This window comes from Bombina bombina, chromosome 1 (assembly GCF_027579735.1).
Source record: "Bombina bombina isolate aBomBom1 chromosome 1, aBomBom1.pri, whole genome shotgun sequence".
NCBI lineage: Eukaryota > Metazoa > Chordata > Amphibia > Anura > Bombinatoridae > Bombina > Bombina bombina.
Genome location: NC_069499.1, coordinates 1117754817 through 1117782487, shown reverse-complemented (window position 1 = coordinate 1117782487; position 27671 = coordinate 1117754817). Strand labels below are relative to the sequence as shown.

Below are 27671 nucleotides of genomic sequence, written 5' to 3'. Positions count from 1 at the left end.
TTGGGGGATATCTTATTCCAGTCCTGAGCTTCGGGAGAATGGAGAGGAGGCCTTTTGTTCTTAGACGTCAGGCTGGTTCTCATTTCTTCTTTATGGTGAGGCAATTGTGCTCAATCCTAATTGTCCTGTTCCTAATTGTTGGCGGGGTTCCTGAAGTGCATCCTGCTAAAGATTACTCTGTTAGTTCTGGAGGTCCTTGGCCCAGGAGCTAGGGTTTTCCATTCCTAGTGGGACTGGAGGTTTAGATGATTCCTGCGACATCTGGGGTACCAGGTTGGGGGGATTTTTATCTCCTTTATGTTATTCTTGGATATATTTTTTGAGGCTTGATGACGGAACTCTTCCTTAAGGGGTTGACACTTCTTAGGTTTCGTTTTTTCCTTCTTGGGGCTGGTTGGGGGGGGTCATCTGTTAGGGAAGTTCGGGCATTTACGGCCTTTTTCTTCCTCTTACTGTTGCTTGTCTGCTCCCATTTTTTGGGGCTCTTGAGAATGCATTTGTCTTCGTTTTTCTTGGAGCTGCCCTTACTGAGAGGTCTCGGTTTTATCTGTCGCTCGAATGAATTGTGAGGCTTGTCCATCGTTAGTTCCTTGAGCTGTGGGGGTTTCCGGGAGGTGATCCTGAAGGGATTGTTTGGAAACTATTTTATCTTCTCAAGCTGGATTATCTAGTTTTGAGATCTTACTTTGGGGTGTTGTCCCTAGAGCCTTTAGGAGATATGCTCTCTGTCTCTGGGATGCTTAGCGAACGTCCAGTGTCCAAGGATCTTTGGATGTGGCTGTGGTTGCATCTCCTTGGGTACAGGGTCTCCGTATGAGGTATCCCTATGGTTACTCAGGGGTTACTACTTTGTAGCCGGCTCCGGTTTCTGGATGTCCGGTTTTCCGGACATGTTCTTGTCTTGGATATCTGTCCGCATCTCATAGATGGGTCTTGGGCGTTTCAGTTCTTCCGGTTCTGAGACTTCCACTGCCCTTCCAGGGGTTTTTGTTTTTCTCTTATCAGAGACTTGGAAATAGCCTGAGGGGTAGTTTAGCTGCCTAGCAAGTGAAGATTGCAGTCGCAATCTGTTGCAGATATTTGCACCTTAAAAGGGACTCAATGGCTGTATGTTTTTCTACTGGGCCGGCTGTGGATGGTTCCTCTACAATCGGATTGCCTTTGCCGTCTGTCTGCTGCTGCACTCTCCATGGCTGTGGGCGGGTGAGTTGTTATATTTGGCTTTTTCCTCCCCTTAGGGAGATTGGGGCATACCACAGTATCCACCTAGTGCCCGGAGGTCTACCTCTGTTCAGAGGGGTCCCTCCTGCCTTGCGTGCAGGATGTCATGAAGGGTGGTATTGTGCTGTCACTTTTGGTTCAGTGTAGTTTCTCTTTTACCTGGGATTGTCCCTTCTTGTAGAGTAAGGATCTGTGTCTGGGTCCTGGAACCCAAGCTTGTTCTATATTCCGTCATAGCTTAGTTGGTTAGCATGCCAGTCTTGTTAGCATAAGGTGGAGTTTGCTCTACCCATCGGTATCGTTCAATTTAGTTCCCCTCCTTTTTCCTTACTGAAGATTGGGTGGTCCGGGGAATGGTTTATTTCCCTGCTTTCGGACATTGCCAGTCGCTTTGGTGCTGAGTCCGTTGCCTTGGAGAATGGGTCAGAGGTTTGTCTGTTTAGTTGAGCCTGGACCGCATATCTTACTTAGATCTTGTGATCCCTCCCTAACTGGGAGGCTTCTCTGTGTTTCCTTCCTCAGCAGGGGACTTTCTCTGTTGGTGTTGGATGCTCTCCTACTTCCTTGTTTTTACCTGGGAGGGAGTGGGTTTCTGCACACCTTCTGAATTTTTCCTCTGTGGGAGTCCTTGTGCAGTTCCTAGGTTGGTTGGCTAGTGTTAACGGCTGGAGTCTACTTGGCTTCTGTTGCAGAGGGAATCCTGTGGCTTCATCTTGAGCCTGATAAGATTTATGGTGCTATTTTTAGGCGGTTCGCAGGGGGTTGTTATCCCTCGGTCGCTCTTTCATAGTGCGGATTGCACGCTGTGTGAGGGATGGGGTCTACCTTGTCTCTCTAGGTCTCCAGGGTTGGGACGTTACATGGTCCCTTGGACTTCCGTTCAGATTGGGGTAAGGATTTTTCCCCCCTTCTACTGGTTCTTAGCGGTCTATATCTAGGGCCTTGCTGGTTTTAACTGATGGACAGTTACCTGGTCCTTTCAGGTTTTATCCTTCTGTTTCTGGTGAAGCAGTTGTTTTTTTGTCAGGTGTTTGGGTAATTTCAGGCTGTGGTGCCCTCTGAAATTACCCAAACACCTTGTCTACCCACCCTTTTTTTGCATTCAGTGTCCTCTATAGCTTGGGAATTGTTTTCCCAAAAGTAATGAATAAATTTTTGGACTCTCCCCGTTTAAGAAGAAAAACTTAAATTATGCTTGATTACCTGATAATTTTCTTTTCTTCTGACGGGGAGTTTCAACAGCTCCCCGCCCACGTTGTTATGGGGCGGTTGATTTATTTTTGTATTCTTCTGGCACATTTTTCACCCTGATATTTCTCCTACTGTTCCTTGTTCCCTTGGCAGAATAACTGGGGGATGAGGGAAGTGGGGGAGGTATTTAAGCCTTTGGCTGGGGTGTCTTTGCCTCCTCCTGGTGGCCAGGTTCTGAATTCCCAAAAGTAATGAATGCAGCTGTGGACTCTCCCCATCAAAAGAAAAGAAAATTATAAGGTAAGCATAATTTAAGTTATGTGGTGTAGAATTACAAAGCGAAAGCACTAACAGTTCCTGCATATGTACCTGACATATTAGATCACAGTATGTTTTGCCTTGGGGGTCACACGCAGGTTTGAGTCTTGCAAAAACGCAGTTCTACCCTTATACTCAAAAGGTGATAGAATAACATAATTTATGTAAGAACTTACCTGATAAATTCATTTCTTTCATATTGGCAAGAGTCCATGAGCTAGTGACGTATGGGATATACAATCCTACCAGGAGGGGGCAAAGTTTCCCAAACCCCAAAATGCCTATAAATACACCCCTCACCAAACACACAATTCAGTTTAACGAATAGCCAAGTAGTGGAGTGAAAAAGAAAGGAGTAAAAAGCATCAACAAAGGAATATGGAAATAATTGTGCTTTATACAAAAAAATCATAACCACCATAAAAAGGATGGGTCTCATGGACTCTTGCCAATATGAAAGAAATTAATTTATCAGGTAAGTTGTTACATAAATTATCTTTTCTTTCATGTAATTGGCAAGAATCCATGAACTAGTGACGTATGGGTTAGAAATACCCAAGATGTGGAACTCCACACAAGAGTCACTAGAGAGGGAGGGAAAAAATAATAACAGCCATTTTCCGCTGAGAAAATTAAATCCACAACCAAGAAAATAAGTTTTTCTCACAAATGAAAGAAAAAAACTTAAAACAGAAGAAGCAGGGGAATCAAACTGAAACAGCTGCCTGAAGAACTTTTCTACCAAAAACTGCTTCTGAAGAAGCAAATACATCAAAACGGTAGACTTTAGTAAATGTATGCAAAGAAGACCAAGTTGCTGTTTTGCAAATCTGATCAACTGAAGCTTCATTCTTAAAAGCCCACGATGTGGAGACTGATCTAGTAGAATGAGCTGTATTTCTCTGAGGCGGGGCCTGACCCGACTCCAAATAAGCCTGATGAATCAAAAACTTTAACCAAGATGCCAAGGAAATGGCAGAAGCCTTCTGACCTTTCCGAGAACCAGAAAAGATAACAAATAGACTAGAAGTCTTCCTGAAATCTTTAGTAGCTTCAACATAATATTTCAAAGCTCTTACCACATCCAAAGAATGCAAGGATTTCTCCAACAAATTCTTAGGATTAGGACACAAAGAAGGGACAACAATTTCTCTATTAATGTTGTTAGAATTCACAACCTTAGGTAAGAATTTAAATTAAGTCCGCAAAACTGCCTTATCCTGATGGAAAATCAGAAAAGGAGATTCACAAGAAAGAGCAGATAATTCAGAAACTCTTCTAGCAGAAGAGATGGCCAAAAGGAACAACACTTTCCAAGAAAGTAGTTTAATGTCCAAAGAATGCATAGGCTTAAAAGGAGGAGTCTGTAAGGTCTTCAAAACCAAATTAAGACCCCAAGGAGGAGAGACTGATTTAATGACAGGCTTGATACGGACCAAAGCCTGTACAAATCAGTGAATATCAGGAAGCTTAGCAATCTTTCTATGAAATAAAACAGAGCAGAGATTTGTCCTTTCAAGGAACTTGCAGACAAATCTTTATCCAAACCATTCTAAAGAAACTGTAAAATTCTAGGAATTCTAAAAGAATGCCAGGAGAATTTATGAGAAGAACACCATGAAATATAAGTCTTCCAAACTCGATAATAAATCTTCCTAGAAACAGATTTACGAGCCTGTAACATAGTATTAATCACTGAGTCAGAGAAACCTCTATGACTAAGCACTAGGCGTTCAATTTCCATACCTTCAAATTTAATGATTTGAGATCCTGATGGAAAAACGGATCTAGCGACAGAAGGTCTAGCGTTAATAGAAGTGGCCAAGGTTGGCAGCTGGACATCCAAACAAGATCCGCATACCAAAACCTGTGAGGCCATGCTGGAGCTACCAGCAACACAAACGATTGTTCCATGATGATTTTGGAAATCACTTTTGGAAGAAGAACTAGAGGCGGGAAGATATAAGCAGGTTGGCAACACCAAGGAACTGCTAACGCATCCACTGCTTCCGTCTGAGGATCCCTGGACAGGTACCTGGGAAGTTTCTTGTTTAGATGGGAAGCCATCAGATCTATTTCTGGAAGACCCCACATCTGAACAATCTGAGAAAACACATCTGGATGGAGCGACCACTCCCCTGGATGTAAAGTCTGACGGCTGAGATAATCTGCTTCCCAATTGTCTATACCTGGGAAATTAGACAGGATCTGGATTCCGCCCAAGCAAGTATCCAAGATACTTCTTTCATGGCTTGGGGACTGCAAGTCCACCCTGATGATTGACATATGCCACAGTTGTGATATCGTCTGTCTTCAACAGAGGCCACACCTGAAGAGCCCTGAAGATAGCACAGAGTTCTAAAATATTGTTTGGTAACCTCGCCTCTTGAGGTTTCCAAACCCCTTGTGCTGTCAGAGATCCCCAGACAGCTCCCCAACCTGAAAGACTTGCATCTGTTGTGATCACAGTCCAGGTTGGACGAACAAAAGAGGCCCCTTGAAATATTCGATGGTGAACTAACCACCAAGTCAGAGAGCGTTGAACATTGGGATTTAAGGATATTAATTGTGATATCTTTGTATAATCCCTGCACCATTGGTTCAGCATAGAATGCTGGAGAGGTCTCATATGAAAACAAGCAAAGGGGATCGCGTCTGATGCTGCAGTCGTGAGACCTAAAACTTCCATGCACATAGCCACTGAAGGGAATGACTGAGACTTAAGGTTCCGACAAGCTGAAACCAGTTTTAATTGTCTCTTGTCTGTTAGAGACAGAGTCATGGGCACTGAATCTATCTGGAAACCTAAAAAGGTTACCCTTGTCTGAGGAATCAAAAATGGCATCACAAATAAAATGATTAGCATGTTAAGCAAGCGAATGCTAGACAAATCAGGATCCGTTTCCTGTTGCGCTAAACTTTACATAGAAAAAAGGCAAGAAGCACATAGGAATGGGGTTTTAAATGATGAAATTATTTGGCGCCAAGTATGACGCTCAACGTAACTGAAATTTTTTTGGCGCTGACAACATCCGGAAATGACACCTTGTGCAAGGAACTCGGCGTCAACTAAGACGTCGGAAATGACGAATTTGCATCATCGGACGTAACTTTGCGCCAAATAAATTCTCGCACCAAGAATGACGCAATAAACTTCGGCATTTTGCGCCCTCGCAAGCCTAATTTTGCCCGCGAAATTTAAAGAGAAAACAGTCAATAGAAAAAAGACTATATCCCAGGTAAGAAAAAATATTTTCCTAAATATGCTTTTCCCAAATATGAAACTGACAGTCTGCAAAAGGAGATATACATAAACCTGAATCATGGCAAATATAAGTACAATACACATATTTAGAACTTTATATAAATACATAAAGTGCCAAACCATAGCTGAGAGTGTCTTAAGTAATGAAAACATACTTACCAAAAGACACCTATCCACATATAGCAGATAGCGAAACCAGTACTGAAACAGTTATCAGTAGAGGTAATGGAATATGAGAGTATATTGTCGATCTGAATAAGGGAGGTAGGAGATGAATCTCTACGACCGATAACAGAGAATCTATGAAATAGATCTCCCGTGAGGAAAACCATTGCATTCAATAGGTGGTACTCCCTTCACATCCCTCTGACATTCACTGTACTCTGAGAGGAATCGGGCTTCAAAATGCTGAGAAGCGCATATCAACGTAGAAATCTTAGCACAAACTTACTTCACCACCTCCATAGGAGGCAAAGTTTGTAAAACTGAATTGTGGGTGTGGTGAGGGGTGTATTTATAGGCATTTTGAGGTTTGGGAAATTTGCCCCTCCTGGTAGGATTGTATATCCCATACATCACTAGCTCATGGACTCTTGCCAATTACATGAAAGAAAATTGTGTTTTCTATCAATATTACTATGATTTGTCATTACTTTAGCAAGGTTATATAAATATGTCTGGCATGTGACCCATGGACATCAAATCCGACACACCAGATGGGCAAGTCGGTTTGTGTTTTTTAGTAAGATACATAAATAAACCACTTTCCTTTCTCTAGACTGCCCAGGGATTCTCCAGTTTGAGGTTTCACCCCTGTCTGACTCATGCATAAGTATCTCCTTCCAGCATCCAGTCAATGACTCCCTGGTGTGTGGTAAGTGTCCCCTGGATTACTGCTGCTTTTTCCAAATGCTACAAGAGTGAAAAAAATGTTTTTGCCTGAATGTGTTCCTTCTTTTTATATTCCACAAAGATCACTTTTGGTGGATTTAGTGTTTTGCATGAAAGGAGTTACTCCTTGGAGATGTCTATTGACGGATATGGGTAGTTAAAGGGACAGTAAACAACTTAAGATTTTTTATATAAAATGTTTAGTTATGCATAATAAAACAACTTTGCAATATATTTTTATTATACATTTCCCCTCCTTCATGTAATTTAGCTCTCAGAACTGAGCCATTTCTAATTCTCAGAACTTGAAATGCAGCCTGCTGCTTTCTTAAAGCTAACTATGCTACATATATGTTCCTAATTGGCTTTATCAGATAACCGCTGCAAAACAATGCATTGTTCATTCCTTTTGCTTCCTATCAGTCCTAAGTACTGTTTTCATATTTCTTTCAGTTAATTTATTTGCCTTTCTTCATTATTATTTATCATTTATCAGGTAGTGTTTGGTATAGTACACTATTTTTATTGTGAATATTGTTGAAAAGATTTTTTTTTTGACAATACCAACACAATATTGCCTTGACCAGAAACAAACCTTAGAGATGACAGCTCATTACCCCCTTTTATATTACATACATTATAAAATTGATTATTTGCTGCCCATTTTCTTCAATGTAAATATTTTAATATGTATGTGCCTGTCTCTTGCAGTTGTTATGGATGTACAGGATTCCACTCACGTGTCTTGTAAACTGTACAAGGGTTTATCAGATGCACTCATCTGTACAGATGACTTTATCACCAAAGTAGTTCAGAGGTAGGTTTTTAAGCTTGAACACGTGTATGCTCCTAGTAATATATGCTTGTAAAAGTGTATGCTGTATATACAGGTGAGTAATGTACTTTCCTTCCAATATTACAAGTAGAGATGTTGGATTAAGAAGTGTAAAATAATACTTGTTACAAAACTTTAAGCTCTGTAAATCTCATCTCCACCAACAATCCAATACTTAATTAGTGTTTATGATAGGTACTGCTCTTTTACAAATCCTTGTTTTCCCAAATTAATCTCACTTCTTCTGAAATTAGTACATATTGACTACAGCTGCTAGGGCTGCAATTTCAGCACAACATACAGATAACTGCTCTCACATGAACTAAATATAAAAAAGTTGCTGGATGTGATAAAGTTTTGCATTAACAAGAGTAGCCACATTCACAAAGGTCATAGCCGCACTTAGCTCTTGTGAGAGGATTAGTCATTGTGGTAATTTCATGCTGGCACACAAGTCTTTTGATTTCATACAGCTAAATATTGTCACTCCTCAGTACTCAAATGTTCCTAAAGCTGTTCAATGAGGTGGAGCCCTGATGATTGTGGAGGGAAATGCCAAAAATATACAGTAAGAAGCTGCGCTAAAAAAGCAAGGAATTTAGTTTGTTAGAAGATAACAAATTTCAAATCACTTATTTGAAAATAAAACATTTATTTATCATAGTTAAATATATTCAAATGTCATGAAATATTAATTTGTGTAAAAACCGTAATAATTATCCACATAATGCCCCTAAATGGCAAATAAAAGGTTAAGAAATGGGACATTAATAACGTTCTGATAAAGGTACCGCCTAAAATTGCAAAGAGAAGAATGTATTTCCTTTAAATTGTATATAGTGTCCTTCTTTAAATAATGTATTGAATGTGTGATGACTCTTTTGAAGATAATATCCTGCTAGCTAATTAAACATTCATATCATTCACTTGATAACTGTATAGGAATTTTATGTTACCTTGGTACAGGTTATCTTTACAACTGTTCACTAGGATCTTACCAGTATGTCCTCTGCGTCATTCTGGTCTGTCATAGAGTAATTGTGGATGGAAAATCATGAAGATTAGTAGTTTATGCTTCATTGGACTTTGATGCATCTGACACAGCTTTGATGTTTAGTATAGTTGCCCTGCTCAAAAATGTATCCTCTTCCACACTTTATCTTTAAGCCAGAAGGGATGGCATGCTTTGTCAGAATAGAGTGTTTCTTCTCTTTGATGAAACTGTAGTTTATCTTTTGCAAGAAGCTAACTCCAGAATATCATGTCCTGCTCCATTTTTATTTTCTCTCTTTACATGAACTCTGTGATTGGAACCAAAATGTTATGCTTTGATTAGTTTAGATTTGTTTTTAAAAATGTGTTTGCACATTCTGTGCTAAAAAATACTTTTTATGGTTGTGGTGTATTTCCATCTTATTATAAGGAGAGTCCATGGCTTCATTCCTTACTTGTGGGAATACAGAACCTGGCCACCAGGAGAAAGCAAAGACACCCCAGCCAAAGGCTTAAATACCTCCCCACTCCCCACATCCCCCAGTCATTTTTTGCCTTTCGTCACATGAGGATGGCAGAGAAGTGACGGAAGATTCGGAGTAGTCTCTTAGGGAAGGTAGTACCCTTCGGTATGGGACTGATGTTTTAAGTAGTCTTGTCAGCCTCTCAGTGAGAGCTTGGACGAATGTCAGGGTCTGGAGATGCAGGAAGAGTCTTTCTGTGAAACCATCCAGACTTGTATTAACAGCTCCTAAGCAATCAGTGTTGACGAGTTTTACTGCCTGCTTCTATCACTCAAGTCCATGTCAGGTGCGTTGCTACAAGACTCTCATACTTGAGAGGCTGTGTGTATGTTCCACAGCGATGATTCCGGTAATATTGTTTTATTTCTTCTACAAGATATGACGAGTCCACGGATTCCATCCTTGTGGGATTTATCCTCCTGCTAACAGGAAGTGGCAAAGAGCACCACAGCAGAGCTGTATATATAACTCCTCCCTTCCCTCCACCCCCAGTCATTCTCTTTGCCTGTGTTAGTAATAGGAAGAGGTAAAGTGAGGTGTTAGTTTTAGTTTCTTCAATCAAGATATTTTTTGTTTTAAAATGGTACCGGGGTGTACTATTTTTTCCTTAGGGAGAAATTATCAGTCTGGATTCCCAAGAGGAATGAAGAGATCCTTTTTTCTCCCATGAGGTTGATGATCTTAGCAGACGTTACTAAGATCCATTCTGGTTCCCACAGAGTTCTGAAGGTAGTGCAAGAGAAATCTTCAGTGTGGAGACCGGTGTCATGCTACAAGCAGCATTGAGGTATGTTCAGTCTTTTATTTTCTGAGGAGACAGGTTATATCAGAAATGGCTGACAATTATTCCCTGTAGGGGAAGGGGTAAGCAGTAGTCATATAGGGACTATGGGTTACTGATCTTACTGGTGCATACATAATAATCATTTTGGTATGTAAACGTATTAAGGGCTTGACACTGGGAGAGGCTGCTGTGTTTTTACTTTGTAAGGCAGCAGGCAGGCATATAATTATGTGTTTTAAAGTCAATTTGGGGACCACATGGCTATTTAAACCGCTTTCCATGCGGTTAGGGAGACTGTGAATACGACGCCCATGGTGGGCGGAGCCTATTTCGCATGCTCAGACGCGCCGTTTCTCCTGACTAGAAGGCAGCAGACATTAGCTCCGGTGGGGCCAAAAGTGGATAATTAGTCACCGGATCGTTGTTGATTCAATCCGCAGTACCCGGGGGGAAGGTAGGCGCCACAGCAGAGCTGTGGCGAGGTGCAGGGGCTGTATCCTTGTTAAAGATTTTTGCCATATTTAAAAAGTTTTTTTCAGGGTGATTTAGCTTTGTTCCATTGCTACAATAATTTCTGGAAAATTTGAACTGATTTGTTTGATTATTTAGTACAAAAAATCGTTTGTTAGTGCTGCACAGTAAAATTGTTGCGCTTTTAATATTTAAAGGCGCAGTACATATTTTTCTGAAATTTGTTTAATTCATTATTAAAGGTTAATTACGACTATTGTGGCTATCGTTAGTCTGTTTAACATGTCTGAACTTGAGGAGACTCCTTGTTCTATGTGTTTAGAAGCCATTGTGGAACCCCCTCTTACTTTGTGTACCTCTTGTACTGAAAGGGCCTTACAATGTAAAAAGCATATTTTATGTAAAGAAAGTATGCCTAAGGATGATTCTCAGTCTGAAGAGAATCAGGATATGCCGTCTAATTCTCCCCAAGTGTCACAACCATTAACGCCCACCCAAGCGATGCTGAGTTCCTCAAATGCGTCTAATTCTTTTACCCCCTACAGAGGTATTATCTAAGTTACCAGTGTTACAGGGTAAACACAGTAGGACAGGAATCAATGTAAATACTGAGTCCTCTGATGCTTTGTTGGCTATTTCCGATGTGCCCTCACAGGGATCTGAGTTGGGGGTCAGGGAAATTTTGTCTGAGGGAGAACTTTCAGAACCAGGTAGTTTGTTACCTCAGACAGATTCGAACGTTATGTCTTTTAAATTTAAGCTAGAACACCTCCGCCTGTTACTTCGGGAGGTCTTAGTGACTCTGGATGACTGTGACCCTATTATGGTACCACCAGAGAAATTGTGTAAAATGGACAAATATTTAGAAGTACCCGCTTACACTGATGTTTTTCCGGTTCCTAAGAGAATTTCAGAGATTATTAAGAAGGAGTGGGATAGACCGGGTATACCGTTTTCTCCCCCTCCTAATTTTAAGAAAATGTATCCCATATCAGACACCATTCGGGACTCTTGGCAGACTTTCCCTAAGGTGGAGGGAGCTATATCTACCCTGGCTAAGCGTAAGGGTCTTCTAAAGAAGTTATTTATTCATCAACGTTTCCTTTTACAACCAACCGCCTGCATTGTTCCAGTGACTACTGCAGCGGCTTTCTGGTTTGATGCTCTAGAAGAGTCTCTTAAGGTTGAGACACCTTTAGAGGATATTTTAGATAGAATTAAGCCTCTCAAGATAGCTAATTCTTTTATTACAGATGCCGCCTTTCAAATTGCTAAGTTGGCGGCTAAAAATGCAGGATTTGCCATTTTAGAGCATTATGCTCTGCTGATGTATCATCTAAGTCCAAGCTCTTGGCTATTCCTTTCAAGGATAAGACTCTATTCGGGCCTGAGTTGAAGGAAATCATTTTTTACATTACTGGAGGTAAAGGTCACGCTTTACCTCAGCATAAGTCCGCTAAGATGAGGGGTAAACAAAATAATTTTCGTTCCTTTTGGAACTTTAAAGGAGTACCCTCTTCTTCCTCCACAAAGCAGGAAGGGAATGTTGCTCAGAACAAGTCCGTCTGGAGACCCAACCAGGCTTGGAACAAGGGTAAACAACCCAAGAAGCCTGCTGCTACTACTATCCAGGACCGGATCTAGTAGGGGGCAGACTTTCTCTCTTTGCTCAGGCTTGGGCAAGAGATGTTCAGGATCCTTGGGCACTAGAGATCGTGACCCACGGGTTTCAACTGGAGTTCAAAAGTTTTCTCCCAAGAGGGAGATTTCTTCTTTCATGATTGTCTGTAGACCAGATAAAAAGAGAGGCGTTCTTACGTTGTGTAAAAGACCTCTCTACCATGGGAGTAATTCGTCCCGTTCCAAAACTAGAACAGGGACAGGGGTTTTACTCAAACCTTTTTGTGGTTCCCAAAAAAGAGGGAACGTTCAGACCCATTTTAGATCTCAAGAGTCTAAACAAGTTTCTCAGGGTCCCATCTTTCAAGATGGAGACTATTCGAACAATTTTGCCAATGATCCAGGAGGGTCAATACATGACTACCGTGGACTTGAAGGATGCATACCTGCATATTCCTATCCACAAGGATCATCATCAGTACCTAAGGTTTGCCTTCCTGGACAAACATTTTCAGTTTGTGGCTCTTCCCTTCGGGTTGGCCACAGCACCCAGAATTTTCACAAAGGTTCTAGGGTCCCTTCTGGCGGTTCTCAGGCCGCGGGGCATAGCAGTGGCGATATTCTGATTCAGGCATCAACCTATCATCTAACAAAGTCTCATACAGACACAGTGTTGTCCTTCCTGAGAACTCACGGATGGAAGGTGAACTTAGAAAAGAGTTCACTAATTCCACAGACAAAGGTTCCCTTCTTGGGAACTCTGATAGATCAATAACTATGAAGATTTTTCTGACGGAGGTCAGAAAGTCAAAGATTCTAAATACATGCCAAGCCCTTCAGTCCAATCCTCGGCCATCAGTGGCTCAGTGCATGGAGGTTGGATTGATGGTGGCGGCAATGGACATCATTCCGTTTGCTCGATTTCATCTCAGACCACTGCAACTGTGCATGCTCGGACAGTGGAATGGGGATTATGCAAATGTATCTCCTCAGATAAATCTGGACCAGGAGACCAGAGACTCTCTTCTCTGGTGGTTGTTGCCGAATCATCTGTCCCAAGGGACGTGTTTCCGCAGACCCTCGTGGGTGATAGTGACAACAGACGCCAGTCTTCTAGGCTGGGGTGCAGTCTGGAATTCCCTGAAGGCTCAGGGTGTATGGTCTCCAATCAATATTCTGGAATTGAGGGCAATATTCAATGCACTTCAGGCGTGGCCTCAGTTGGCTTCGGCCAAATTCATCAGATTTCAGTCGGACAACATTACGACTGGGGCTTACATCAATCATCAGGGAGGAACAAGGAGTTCCTTAGCGATGACAGAAGTATCCAAGATAATTCGGTGGGCGGAGGTTCACTCTTGTTATCTGTCAGCAATCTACATCCCAGGAGTGGACAACTGGGAAGCAGATTTTTTAAGCTGACAGGCTTTTCATCCGGGGGATTCTCGACAGAATGCCAAGCTCCCAAGATACGAATCCAGGTCGAGGGATCCTCAGGCCGAACTAGTGGATGCCTTGGCAGTGCCTTGGTCGTTCAACCTAGCTTATGTGTTTACACCGTTTCCTCTCCTTCCCCGGGTGATTGCTCGGATCAAACAGGAGAGGGCTTCGGTAATTCTAATCGCACCTTTAGTATGCAGATCTAGTGGACATGTCCTCTCTGCCTCCGTGGAAACTCCCAGTGAGACAGGACCTTCTCATTCAGGGTCCTTTCCAACATCCAAATCTAATTTCTCTGCAGCTGACTGCTTGGAGATTGAACGCTTGATTTTATCTAAGCGGGGATTCTCTGATGCGGTCATTGATACTTTGATTCAGACACGTAAGCCTATCACTAGAAAGATTTATCATAAGATATGGTGTAAATATCTTTTTTGGTGTGAATCCAAGGGCTACTCATGGAGTAAAGTTAGGATTCCCAAGATTCTGTCTTTTCTCCAAGAAGGATTGGAGAAAGGGTTATCAGCAAGTTCCTTAAAGGGACAGATCTCTGCTTTGTCAATTTTGCTTCACAAACGTTTGGCAGATGTTCCAGACGTTCAGTCTTTTTGTCAGGCTTTAACCAGAATTAAGCCTGTGTTTAGACCAATTGCTCCGCCCTGGAGTTTGAATTTAGTTCTTAATGTTCTTCAAGGGGTTCCATTTGAACCTATGCATTCCATAGATATTAAGCTGTTATCTTGGAAAGTTTTGTTTTTAGTTGCTATTTCCTCTGCTCGTAGAGTTTCTGAGCTTTCAGCATTACAATGTGATTCACCTTATCTTATCTTCCATTCGGATAAGGTGGTTTTACGTACCAAACCTGGTTTCCTTCCGAAGGTTGTTCTTTCTAATAAGAATATTAATCAGGAAATTGTTGTTCCTTCATTATGTCCTAATCCTTCTTCTAAGAAGGAGCGTAAGTTGCATAACCTGGACGTGGTCCGTGCCTTAAAGTTTTACTTGCAGGCGACTAAGGATTTCCGTCAATCATCTTCATTATTCATTGTTTATTCTGGAAAGTGTAGGGGTCAGAAAGCTACGGCTACCTCTCTTTCTTTTTGGCTGAAGAGTATCATCTGTCTGGCATATGAGACTGCTGGACAGCAGCCTCCTGAACGAATTACGGCTCATTCTACTAGGGCTGTGGCTTCCTCATGGGCATTTAAAAACGATGCTTCTGTTGAACAGATTTGCAAGGCTGCAACTTGGTCGTCTCTTCACACTTTTTCCAAATTTTACAAATTTGATACTTTTGCTTCCTCTGAAGCTGGTTTTGGGAGAAAGGGTTCTTCAAGCAGTGGTGCCTTCCATTTAGGTTCCTGTCTTATCCCTCCCTTTCATCCGTGTCCTGTAGCTTTGGTATTGTATCCCACAAGTAAGGATGAAATCCGTGGACTCGTCATATCTTGTAGAAGAAAACTAAATTTATGCTTACCTGATAAATTAATTTCTTGTACGATATGACGAGTCCACGGCCTACCCTGTTATTTTTAAGACAGGATTAGATTTTTATAACTTCAGTCACCTCTGCACCTTTAGCTTTTCCTTTCTCTTCTTAACCTTCGGTCGAATGACTGGGGGTGGAGGAAAGGGAGGAGCTATATATACAGCTCTGCTGTGGTGCTCTTTACCACTTCCTGTTAGCAGGAGGATAAATCCCACAAGTAAGGATGAAATCCGTGGACTGGTCATATCGTAGCAAATCATGCAGCAGTCACACACTTGATTCAAAAGAGTGCAATATACATATATGGCTTGAAGTGAATGAAAGTTTCCTAAAAAAAAAACTAAAATTATAAGTGCATATATATAATTTCATTCAGACTGTTGTAATCTTGGGCTCGTTCAAATGGAGGTTACCTTGTACGGGCTGTATATTAGACAATGCAAAAGTGTTTAAACAGGGATACACAACTCTGTTGAGCCCAGCAAGTAAGTCGGTTACCAGATTTCAGCACTACACATGTAAATGATGTAACTTTCTTATTTCAATTGAAAGCGTTACCTCTATTCTTTGTGAAGGTCTCAGTCACCGGTTTTGCAATTTTTCTAAGCCGGTCCCACAATTCGCGGGGAGAAAAAGAAAGAAGCCATGCGTCTAGAAATACTCCCTAGTAAATCCGGATCTCAGCTGAAACAGTCTCAACAGGTGATAGGGGGGAGGAGGAGGAAACTAAATTGCAGTTCCTTCAAACAGCGATTTCACAGACGCTGTAAAATCACAAGCATAAAGTTCAAAAGGACAAAGAAATTGCAGGCAGTACTGTTGGAGGGTAGTTTAAAATCCAGCTGCTTATCCCTGATGAAGTGCTTGTTCTAAGCAGGAAACGCGTTGAGGCAGCTCCTGTGTGCTGAGGTTGTATGTTAACGTCTGTGTGTGCTTTGAAAACTTTTTTGTTTTTAACTATGTTCTAAATAAATCAATTGGATTTTAAACTACCCTCTACTTATACTGCTCTCTCTTTCAGTGAGAGCAGTATAAGTACTGATTGTTCCACTGACGATACACAGAATTCAACAATAAAGCCTGAAGTCTCGCCAGAAACACAGGCCCTCAAGCTCCATACGTAGCTTGATAAATGGGCCCCATAAACTACAAACAGGTTATCCAAAAGAGATTAAAGGGACACTAAACACCTGCTGCATATTCTGCAAACTAACTTCTGCTTTTAATTCATAAATGTACTCCAAATCTAGAAAAAAGGGATATTTAGGCAATATGTGCAGCTTACCCCCAGTTTATTCAAGAAGAGTGTTGTCAAACAGAATGGTGATACTGAGCTCAATGCTGCTATGTATCCTGCCATGTTGTAACGCACGTTGCTCACAGGCAGTAGTCACATGATGTGAATGACAGATAATTGTATAAATAAAGTTAAGAGGATTATCAGAATGCTCCCTCACTGTAGTGCTAATCGAGTGCTGTATAAACATCATATGTGCCTCATTTATATAAATAAACATTCAGTTTGTGCATTCATTGTTTTAAAATCAAAGAACTGTGTTTTTTTTCCGTGTTAGAAGAAATACGTCTCCACAGCTAGAGGAATGTTTATTTTTGCTAATAGCTAGCTACACGGGGATTAGGGAGGAGGGAGGAGAGGGAGAGGCATGCTCATAGCTGAATAACGCTGTATTTAGTTCTACTACAAGATTTATGCACTTATTGCCATAGATTAGCAAGCTACACTGGGAGGAGAGGGGAGGAGGAAGGAGGGGCATGCTCCATGGGAAGAAGGCAGCTGGATAACACAGTACTTCAAACATTTTACGGACTAGACATTGAAAAGATACTTATACTTAGTGCATAAATCTTGTAGTAAAATGTAAATACATCGTTATTCAGCTGGCTTCTTCACACGGAGCATGCCTCTCCCTTCCTCCTCCCCGTGCAAAATAGTAAGGGAGTGACTGGATCCTTGTGGTATCAAGCCCATGGAGGACTCCACATGTTAAGCAAACAGTACATGTTGGTGTGCAAGCTTCACAATGATTTTTATGTATGTAATTTTTGTAAAATCAACTTAATTTTTTTTCTAATATAGATTATTTCATTAGGTCCATAAATTGTCACACCTCTATAAGATTTACTCTCCCCCTCCTTCCTCCTCCCCGTGTAGCTTGCTATTTGCAAAAATAAACATTCCTCTTTCTTCTAAGACAGAAAAAAAAACACAGTGCTTTGATTTTAAAACAATGAATGCACAAACTGAATGTTTATTTTTATGAATGAGGCACATATGATGTTTATACAGCACTTGATTAGCACCAAAGTGAGGGAGCATTCTAATAATCCTCTTAACTTTATACCATTATCTGCCATGCACATCACATGACTGCTGTGCCCGTGTGGCAATATGGCGGCATACATAGCATTACCAAGCGCTGGATCAGCAATCTGATTGAAGACACTCTTCTTGAACTGTTTAGGGTAAACAGTGCATCAAGGATATGGATTAATGCTTAGTTTGTTATTATTAGTAAGTATAAGTTAGTTTAAACATTTTTTATAAGGTGTTATAGGTCCCTTTAATGAAATATGGGATCTCAAGCTATTTACAGAAGTGTAGGTGTGAGCACTTTATATAAAGTATCATTATGTATTATTTGTTACCTTTAACATGTATACATGTCCATATGAGTTTGGATGACCAGTTTTAGTGAATCTCTTCTATATCATATATTTGCATTGTATAGGATTTTGTGCTATCCTGTCATGATATTTTGAACTTAGGTGAACATCCATATGAACAAGATGGCATGTCACTGTAACTGTTCATGGGGAACCGCATAATAACAATATTGTTGTCCCTTACTATATTCTTCAGTTTTTACAACTTTCAGCCATAAAATCTAAGTACCAATGAATTCTAGTAGGGGTTTTCATTTCTGATATAAGTAACATTTCCATATATCTGTATTACAGATTCCCCACTATAGTATCTATTAGAGCTTACTTAGCCTTTCTTCTTATTCCTTCCAGATTTTTATCTGTTTAAAAAATATAGGATTGACATCTGAAACAATTGAATGAATTAATATTATGTGTAAAAAGACACTATATCTGAACATTTTGGTGCTTCGACATGATGCTTATAGATTTACATAGTTATAATCTTGTCTTTCTTTTGTATATTTATCAATAACTTGAGATCTCTTTCTTTAATTGTAACCAAAATATCTGTTGTATGAAAGTTTTTAATTTGTGTATTTTTCACCTTGCATATGTGTACTCCTCACCTAAATATGATGCTACATAGTTTTTATTTCTATGTTATACTAATGTTCTATGACATACTAATGTTTGAGCAGGATGGGGTTAATTATGAAAGGTTTAAATTCTCTCAGGGGATACAGCTGCTTAACCCTGATGAAGTGCTTGTTCTAAGCAGGAAACGCGTCGGAGGCAGCTCCTTTGTGCTGAGGTTGTATGTTAACGTCTCTGTGTTTTGTTTTTAACTATGTTCTTTTAAACTACCCTCCAACAGTACTGCCTGCAATTTCTTTGTCCTTTTGAACTTTATGGCTCACCATGTGACCTGGTGTGTTCTCATTGATTTCCTCTTTCCTGACCATGCGGTTTACAGGAGATGGGGCGGTTTCTCTGTGGGGCCTGGGTTATAGGAGGTGGTGCGTGCCCCAGTCATTGGGGGTATAAAAGTGCCATTTATCTTTTTCTATAGTCTATCTTGAAAGCGTTAGCTATGGAGGACTCTGATACATTAGAGGGTACTCCCTCTTTACCAAAATCTAATACCTGTTTTTATTGTGAGGAGGGTACGGTATACCCGCCTGCTCAATTATGTTCCACATGCCTTGATAAAGTACTTATATCTAAGAAATCCAAGATGTTTAGTACCACCGAGCCGTCCACCTCTGACGGGTCACCTTCCCATTGCACTGCTAATCCTCCTTCAGGAGGGGCCCTCTTACTGACAGACTTTGCTGACCAACTACAAATGGCAGTGTCTGCGGCCTTCAGTGCTTTCTGGACCTAAAGTGCTTAAACAAGTTCCTGCGGTCCCATAGTTCAAGATGGAGACGATAAGGTCCATTCTGCCCTTAGTTCAAGAGGGACAGTTCATAACTACGATAGACTTGAAGGATGCTTACCTTCATGTGCCAATACACAAGGATCACTTCAAGTTCTTAAGATTCGCGTTTCTGGACCAGCACTTCCAGCTTGTTGCTCTTCCATTTGGTCTAGCTACTGCCCCAAGAGTCTTTACGAAGGTTCTGGGGGCTCTGCTCGCTGTAGCGAGATCCAGAGGTATTGCAGTAGCGCCGTATTTGGACGACATCCTGGTTCAGGCTTTGTCCTGTCGGCTGGCAGAGGATAATTCAAGAGCTCTTCTACTTCTTCAATCTCATGGATGGAAGATAAACTTAGAAAAGAGTTCTCTGGTTCTCAGTACCAGGGTGGAATTCCTGGGTACAATAATAGATTCCATATCCATGAGGATATTTCTTACAGACCAGAGACGTTGCAAAATTACTTCCAATTGTCTTGCCCTCCAGACCTCCTTAAGGCCCTCTGTGGCCCGGTGTATGGAGGTAATTGGGCTCATGGTGTCCAGCATAGGTATCATCCCATTCGCCAGATTCCAATTCAGACCTCTTCAGTTGTGCATGCTGAGGCAATTGAACGGCGACCACTCAGATCTGTCACAACAGATTTCTCTGGACAACCGGTAGCTCTCTTGTTGGCTCTATCCAGATCGGCTGTCCCAAGGGACATCCTTCTTGAGACCATCCTGGGAGATTGTGACTACGGACGCAAGTCTGTCAGGATGGGGAGCTGTTTGGGGTGCCAGGAAGGCACAGGGCCTGTGGACTCGAGAGAAATCTCTCCTCCTGATCAACATTTTGGAACTTTGAGCGATCTTTAATGCTCTGAAGGCTTGGCCTCTTCTGGGTTTGTCCCAGTCTATCAGATTTCAATCAGACAACATAACCTCGGTGGCTTACATCAACCATCAGGGAAAACGAGGAGCTCCCTAGCAATGAGGGAAGTATCTCGGATTCTGGATTGGGGGAGGCCCACAACTGCTCGCTGTCAGCGATCCACATTCCGGGTGTGTTCAACTGGGAAGCGGATTTCCTCAGCAGACAATCCTTTCATCCGGGGGAATGGTCTCTCCATCCCGAGGTGTTTGCGGAGATTTGCAACAGTTGGGGGACGCCGGAGATAGATCTCATGGTGTCCCAGCTCAATTCTAAGCTACCCAGATACAGGTCGCAGTCCAGGGATCCTCAGGCGGAGCTAATAGATGCATTAGCAGTACCTTGGAGGTTCAATCTGGTTTACATTTTCCCACCGTTACCACTTCTCCCCCGGGTAGTGGCCCGCATCAAGCAGGAGGAAGCTTCGGCAATACTAATTGCTCCATCGTGGCTGCAAAGGATGTGGTTGGCAGACCTGGTGGGGATGTCGTGATCTCCTCCATGGAGGTTACCTTGTTGCAGGGATCTGCTGGTACAGGATCCTTTTGTTCATCAGAATCTATATCCTCTGAGGCTGACTGCGTGGAGATTGAACCCTTAGGCCTAGCCAAGAGAGATTTTTCCGAGAGATTGATACTCTCATTCAAGCTAGAAAGCCGGTCACCCGTCGCATCTATCATAAGGTGTGGAGGACCTACTTATTCTGGTGTGAAGAGCGTGGATTCCCCTGGCATAAGGTCAAGGTGTCCAGGATTCTTTCCTTTCTCCAAGATGGTTTGGAGAAGGGACTTGCCGCTAGTTCCTGAAAGGGACAGATCTCGGCTGTATTATTACACAAGAGGCTCGCTGAGCTTCCTGATATACAGACTTTTGTTCAGGCTCTGTCTAGAATCAGGCCTGTGTTTAGACATTCCGCTCCTCCTTGGAGTTTAAATTTTGTTCTTAAGGTTTTGCAGAGCCTATGCATTCGGTTGGCATTAAATTACTGTCTTGGAAGGTTATTTTTCTACTGGCTATTGCTTCGGCACGCAGAGTCTCTGAGATGTCGGCTATGCAATGTGAGCCTCCTTACCTAGTTTTTTATGTTGATAAGGCTGTTCTTCGTACTGGGTTGGGTTTTCTCCCTAAGGTTGTGTCTGATCGCAACATCATTTAGGAGATTGTGGTTCCTTCCTTGTGTCCTAATCCTTTTTCGAAGGAACAGTTATAATTTTGATGTGTTTCGGGCTCTGAAATTCTATCTTCAGACTACGAAAGATTTTAGACAGACTTTGGCATTGTTTGTTGTCTATTCTGGGAAGCTTAGAGGGCAGAAGGCTTCTTTCACTTCCCTATCTTTTTGGTTGAGGAGCATTGTTCACTTATATGAGACAGCAGGACATAAGCCTCATCAGAGGATTACGGCTCATTCAACTAGAGCTGTGGCTTCATCTTGGGCTTTCATGAAAGAGGCCTCTGTGGAGCAGATTTGTTACCTAGTCCTCCTTACATACTTTTTCAAAGTTTTACAAATTTGACATTTTTGCTTTGGCTGAAGCAGCTTTTGTGAGAAAGGTTTTGCAGGCTTTGGTGCCCTCAGAATAGGGTCTGCATCTCTTTTACCCTCCCGTTTTCATTCAGTGTCCTCTAGAGCTTGGGTATATGTTTCCCACAAGTAAGGAATTAAGCCGTGGCCTCTCCTCATATTAAGATGGAAAACATAAATTATGCTTACCAGATAATTTCATTTCCATCTGTATGAGGAGAGTCCACGGCCCCCGCCCGTTTTCTTCGTTGGGCAGACCAACATTTTTTGTTGTTCTGGCACCATTTATACCCTGATATTTCTCCTACTGTTCCTTGTTCCCTCGGCAGAATGACTGGGGGGATGAGGGGAGTGGAGGAGGTATTTAAGCCTTTGGCTGGGGCGTCTTTGTCTCCTCCTGGTGGCCAGGTTCTGTATTCCCACAAGTAAGGAATGAAACCGTGGACTCTCCTCATACAGATGGAAATGAAATTAGCATAATTTATGTTTTTCACCAGTAGAGCTGTAGCCAGTGAACGGTCTTGTGATATTCTGCAATATTAAATTATTTTCTAATATTTATAATAGCATAATTCACTATTTTTTACTAAAATACAAAAGGATTTGCACAAAAAAAGATTACTGTGCCTTCTATTCTAAGTGCAGTTTAAATTGATCTAGTAATTCTCATAGTTACATACCATACATGCTACTTTTTAAAGAAATAACATAAAAACAGGCACTTCACACACACGCTGTATTAAAAATACTTTAACTCGAGGGGGTGGAGCTAGCTACAGACCAAAGCGGTCACTTGTTTGCAGAGCTCTGCACATAAAATTAGGAAAAGTGGTAGAATACCTAATAGGTGCAGAAAACAAAATACTGGATAAGTTGGTTATATGATCGACTGAACTTCTGGGACCTCATATACTACTTGAAGAAGACCGGTGCACTTGCAGCCTCCTATCCTTGCCATCTCTCGGCCTACGTCGATACGAGGTTCCCCAATGGGGGATCGCACTGATAGCTCTGACACTAGAGGAGCTAAGGTTCGCCTGAGTAACAGGCATAGAAGCGGCTATAACGCCGGGACCCTGTGCAGTCTGAAGATCACAGGGAGAGGATAGCAGCATTCATCGAGGAAGATTGGTGAGTGGCGGAACCCGCCATCTTGTACAGATATTCAAACGCATAGTGCTGCATGTAAGATTTTGGGAGTCACACTGCCTACGGGCTCAGCACATTTGTTACAAGCTGAGTTATTTTAGGCATTTACATACGAATAAATGATCTTAAGCTTCCACTGTTATGGACATTTTTTAGCCATAAGGCTTTGAGATATTAATTGCAGCTAACCAAGTTTGGGTTATAGCCTCATTGGAAACATCTTGATCTCCCTTCACTCGTCCTTTGCCAGCCTGTGTGTTACTGGGTGGGGGCTGTAGTGTAATTAAGGAGACCAGATAGGAGGTTTGGTCAGAAGACCCCAGACTTCTAGCATCTGCTTCCATAGAGCCTTTATTTCACATTGTGTAGGGTGTGAATAACCACTATACCTTACATAATAGCCGACAATGTGATGTGAAGACCTGTCATCTATGCGCTGTACTGCATGAATATGTGATCACAGTACAATCAATATCTAAGTGTGGATTCATGTTTCTATTTTTATAACTCTTAACCCCCATGTAATTTTGTGAGGACTTACAAACAAATATATTGCAAACTTCTGCCTTCACTCGACTTTAAGGGTGCATCTACTCTTCTCAGTTTACTCTTGATTGTGGCTTGACCATGAAAAATAAATCGCAAACAGTACGAGAATTTCTCTCACGATCACAATTAAAACAAAGACAACAAGAGACCCCTACCGCGCTCATAGCAAGCCCTACTGGATTATCTGCCCTTAAGGCTACAGATCAGTCTCTCTCACCTGCTCCAAACCAAGAGCTGCTGTCCCAGATTAAAACCTTTATTTCAGGCTGAACTTAAATCTGCCATATCAGAACTCAGACAGGATATTATAGAAATAGGGGGCAGAACATCAGATATTGAAGAAAAGCTGGATGAGATTGCAGAAGAGATCCCCCAGATTCAAACAGATATTCATGATCAATCTGATTACATACGCAGGTTAGAGGATCAAATAGAGGACCTTGAGAATAGGTCTGTTCCAGCAAATTCTACCTGATGGATAGCTTTGGCTAGACCACCACAGCCTAACTGGGCAAGTGACATCATAATCAAAATGCATTACTACCATATTAAGGAACAGATCTTACACGAAATTAGATCCTCTAAACACCTTACTTTTGAAGGGCATAAATTACAAATCTTTACAGACCTTGCCCTTAGCACACTTCACAAACAAAAATACTTAAAACCCATACTACTCAGCTTAACCAAAGCTCAGATCCGCTACAGGTGGGGTTTTCCCTTCAAATTGACTTTCGCACTACATAACAAAAACCACTCATGCGCAACAGTGGAAGAAGGTAGGGCCCTACTAACTAAACTAAACCTCCTGGTGGAGACCTTGGAACCCCCTGCAGCTCATAAGCTTCAACGGAAACCCATTCAACACTCATGGACCCCAGTGGGTAAAAATGACAAACATAAGAGACCTAGATCGGATTCTTGCAGCCCTACTGAAGTGGAGGTCCCTCCCGATCCAAAGATAGCAAAGACCTGAAGACTACAGTGGTGATCTCGACTATACTCTATATCCTTTATCAGAACACAAGAGTGATTACATGGAACTACAATAGACTAACAAGACTTGTTTCAATGTCTTCTGCCTTCCATACCTGAGTGGAAGTAATGACGAGAGTTATTTTCATTTTTCATTATAATTTTAAAATCTCTCCCCCTTTTTTTTTTCTTCCTTCATCCTCTAATTTCCTTGTTATTCTCTTTATTTCTCCCTCACCCAATTCTCCCCTCACTAGTTAACTGCCTTTTTTTCAGTTGAATTTCTTATTGTTCGATGTGTTAGTCTTAATGATGTTTCTAAACACACCCAGTTGTATAATTGTTATATTTACATGTTTAATGATCCACAACCGATGGCTATACCTGAGATGTCTTTTGGTCTTACTTTTTTGGGATGTCATCCCTAGAGCCCGGGATGTTCAGCACACTCTTTTACTTGGGTTGGAAGGGAAGGGGAACCCAGGCCTTGACACTACAACTATGGTGCACATAACTTGCCTTAACCTTGGTCATGGCTATTAACTTTGTCTCCTATAATGTCAACGGGTTAAATTCAAATACTAAAAGAAAAAAGGCCCTAACAGATTACAAAGCTACCAATGCACACATAGTACTCCTTCAGGAGACCCACTGTATTAAGGCATGCACCCCTAAATTCTGAGATAAACTATATCCCAGTCAATACCATGCAACAGCATCCAAAAAACATTGTGGGGTCTCTATACTGCTTCACTCCTCTTTGATATATTCATAACACCCCAGTAATTATTGGAAATGCCCCAAATAATTACCAGACCCTTTTCTTTTCCCAAGTGAGTAGACATTTTATCACAATGGAAACAATACAAGGTCATACTAGGGGGGGACTTCAATACAGTAGCTGATAATAGACTAGATAGATCTGGTGACAAGGAGGAATAAAAGAGTACACAACGCAGTAAACTAAGACTCTTACATGACCTTATTCTGGACCATAATTTGACGGATAGTTGGCGGTCCAAGAACAGAACTGAAAGGGACTATACATTCTTCTCTCCAGTTCATTAGACATTCTCTAGAATCGACTATATTCTACTAAGTCAGACTCTTATCATTTTATTAATAAAATCATCTATTTTAAACTGCCCTTGGTCTGATCATGATTTGGTAAAGAGCACCCTGACAGGAATTTTTAACCCGGATAGAATTAGGACCCAGGTTTAAAGATGGTATTATCTTACATGAAATGCAAGAAAGCATTAAACATTTTATTCACATCAATAGAGGGTCCACAAGTAACCCGTTACACACATGGGGTGCATTGAAATCATATCTGAGAGGGTTACTAATTAAAGAATCAAGTATACAGACTAAACTCAGAAAATCAAAAGTAGACACTTTACGAGTTGAAATTGAACAAATCAGGAAAAAACATATCTTACAGCCCAGTAGATCCACAGAGAGCATCCTTAAACGGAAAAATGTGGAACTAAATAAATTACTAAACGATAATGCAGCCTGCTCCATTAAAATAATAGACACACTAATACATTTAAGCAAACAAACCCGACAGGATGCTGGCAAATAAGCTTAAAAATTTGAACAGGATCACCACAATCCGACAATTACGATTATCTGACAATACCCTCACCAATGATCCACAATGCATAGCCAATACGTTTGCTGAATATTATCGCAAACTCTACAATTTACCATGTCTCATTCCTTAAAAGCACAAACAAGAGCATATAGATGAATTCCTCAGAGACTGCCCAATTCCAAAAATCTCATCAGAAGATTTAGACAGCTTAAATACTCCAATAACTGTACAGGAGGTACTTTCGGTCATAAAAGATATTGAAATAAATAAGGCTCCAGGACCGGATGGATATACGGGTATTTTTTTATAAAAAACTACAAGATCTCTTAGCTCCATTATTGGCTGAACATTTACATTCCATTCTTCTTAGATCCAGGATCCCTGAGGAACTATTAAGAGCTAGGATTTCAGTAATTCCTAAACCGGGCATTCCTAAACTAGGGACATTAGAAATTACAATAAAGATTCAGCAGTGGCCAATCACTTTAATGGTGTGCACTTCTCAAATGTGGCTAATATGTCTATACAGAGTGTTAATGTGGCAACAGTTCCACTTAGAGGGGGGAACAGAAACAAAATCTTACAAAAAGAACTTTATTGGATCTTATAGTTGCAGACACATTCACCATATGGTATGAACAGAGAACGGGACGTCAGGTACTTTTATTGACCAATAAATTACTATGTTCTTTTATCTCATATAGAGCCCATACCCACAATTAAACATTTTAAAATTATTCAAAATCATTAAAAATCATGAAACTTTATTAAAAAGCATTACACGTTATAAAAATGTTTAAATATTCTTTTTTTTACTCCAATTTTCTTTGTTGTAAGACAACATTGAAATGAAAATTTAAGCATTTCCTCCTTTTTTTCTGTACCCCTATATCAAACTTATACACCATCAATTATATGGATTATATGTAGCCTATTTCCAATATTGTTTTTAAGCTGCTAGTAGTAGTTCCTTTAAGATACTTGAAAGAGTTAATCTTATTGTTCTATTTAAGACCAGTATCTGCAATGCACATTCAGTCTATAAGAAAGCACCACTAGAGGACATGAAACGCGTCAGTTAATTTAGCATATTTTGGATGCTGTGCCGTGCTGTATTTTATATATTTTTTCAATAAAGCCTTTTCTTTGTATAACATGCACACTGGTTGCATAGACTTTTGTGCATCTAGTTTTCATATAGCGGAGTGATCCACCGCAGATTTATGCACTCCGGAAAAGAATAGCCTAATTTAGGAGTTAGACACACTACCGTCACGGTTTAGCTGGTCTGCCCTGGAGCCGCAGCGCGTAGCACTTGTCGACCTAGAACTAAGCCTTGAGTCAGAGAAGGATATACTAAATATATTGTTAGAAAGATATAAAGAGAGCCACAGTATAGCTGCGTCACAAATACCCAATGATTAAAGTGTCTGGAGCAGCAATGGATGATCAACAGTGTCAAAGGCTGCAGAGAGGTCTAAAAGGATTAGCATGGAGTAATTGAGTGAAGGTTTTTTAAGAATAGGTGTGAATAGAGCATGTTTGAGGATGATTAAACTGTACCAGTTTTGAGGGAGAGGTTGAATATGTGTGTGAGGGTGTGTATAAGAGTAGGGGAAAGGGAAGGTAGCGGTTGTAAGGGAATAGCATCAAAAGGACAGGTAATAAGATGGGAAGATGAAAGGGGAGCTGAAACCTCCTCCTCTGTAACAGGAGTGAATGTGCTGAATTTTGAGATAGGCTGAGTTTGAAATTTTGCAGTGATTTGTGAGGTGTTGATATTGTTGTTGTGGTAGGAGGTTTGCATTACGCTACACACAAATATCGGCGCACA

At 41.1% G+C, this 27671-nt stretch overlaps 1 protein-coding gene across 3 annotated transcripts in view; it reads left to right on the top strand.

Annotated features, from left to right (window-relative positions):
• The window catches only part of MED1 (mediator complex subunit 1), a 282755-nt gene that overhangs the window by 241998 nt on the left and 13086 nt on the right, over positions 1-27671 (top strand). For all 3 annotated transcript variants that reach the window (XM_053697957.1, XM_053697967.1, XM_053697977.1), the window contains 2 exons: positions 6774-6869; positions 7598-7703. In XM_053697957.1, the coding sequence (XP_053553932.1) occupies positions 6774-6869; positions 7598-7703 (202 nt within the window). The remainder of the gene's footprint in view (positions 1-6773; positions 6870-7597; positions 7704-27671) is intronic.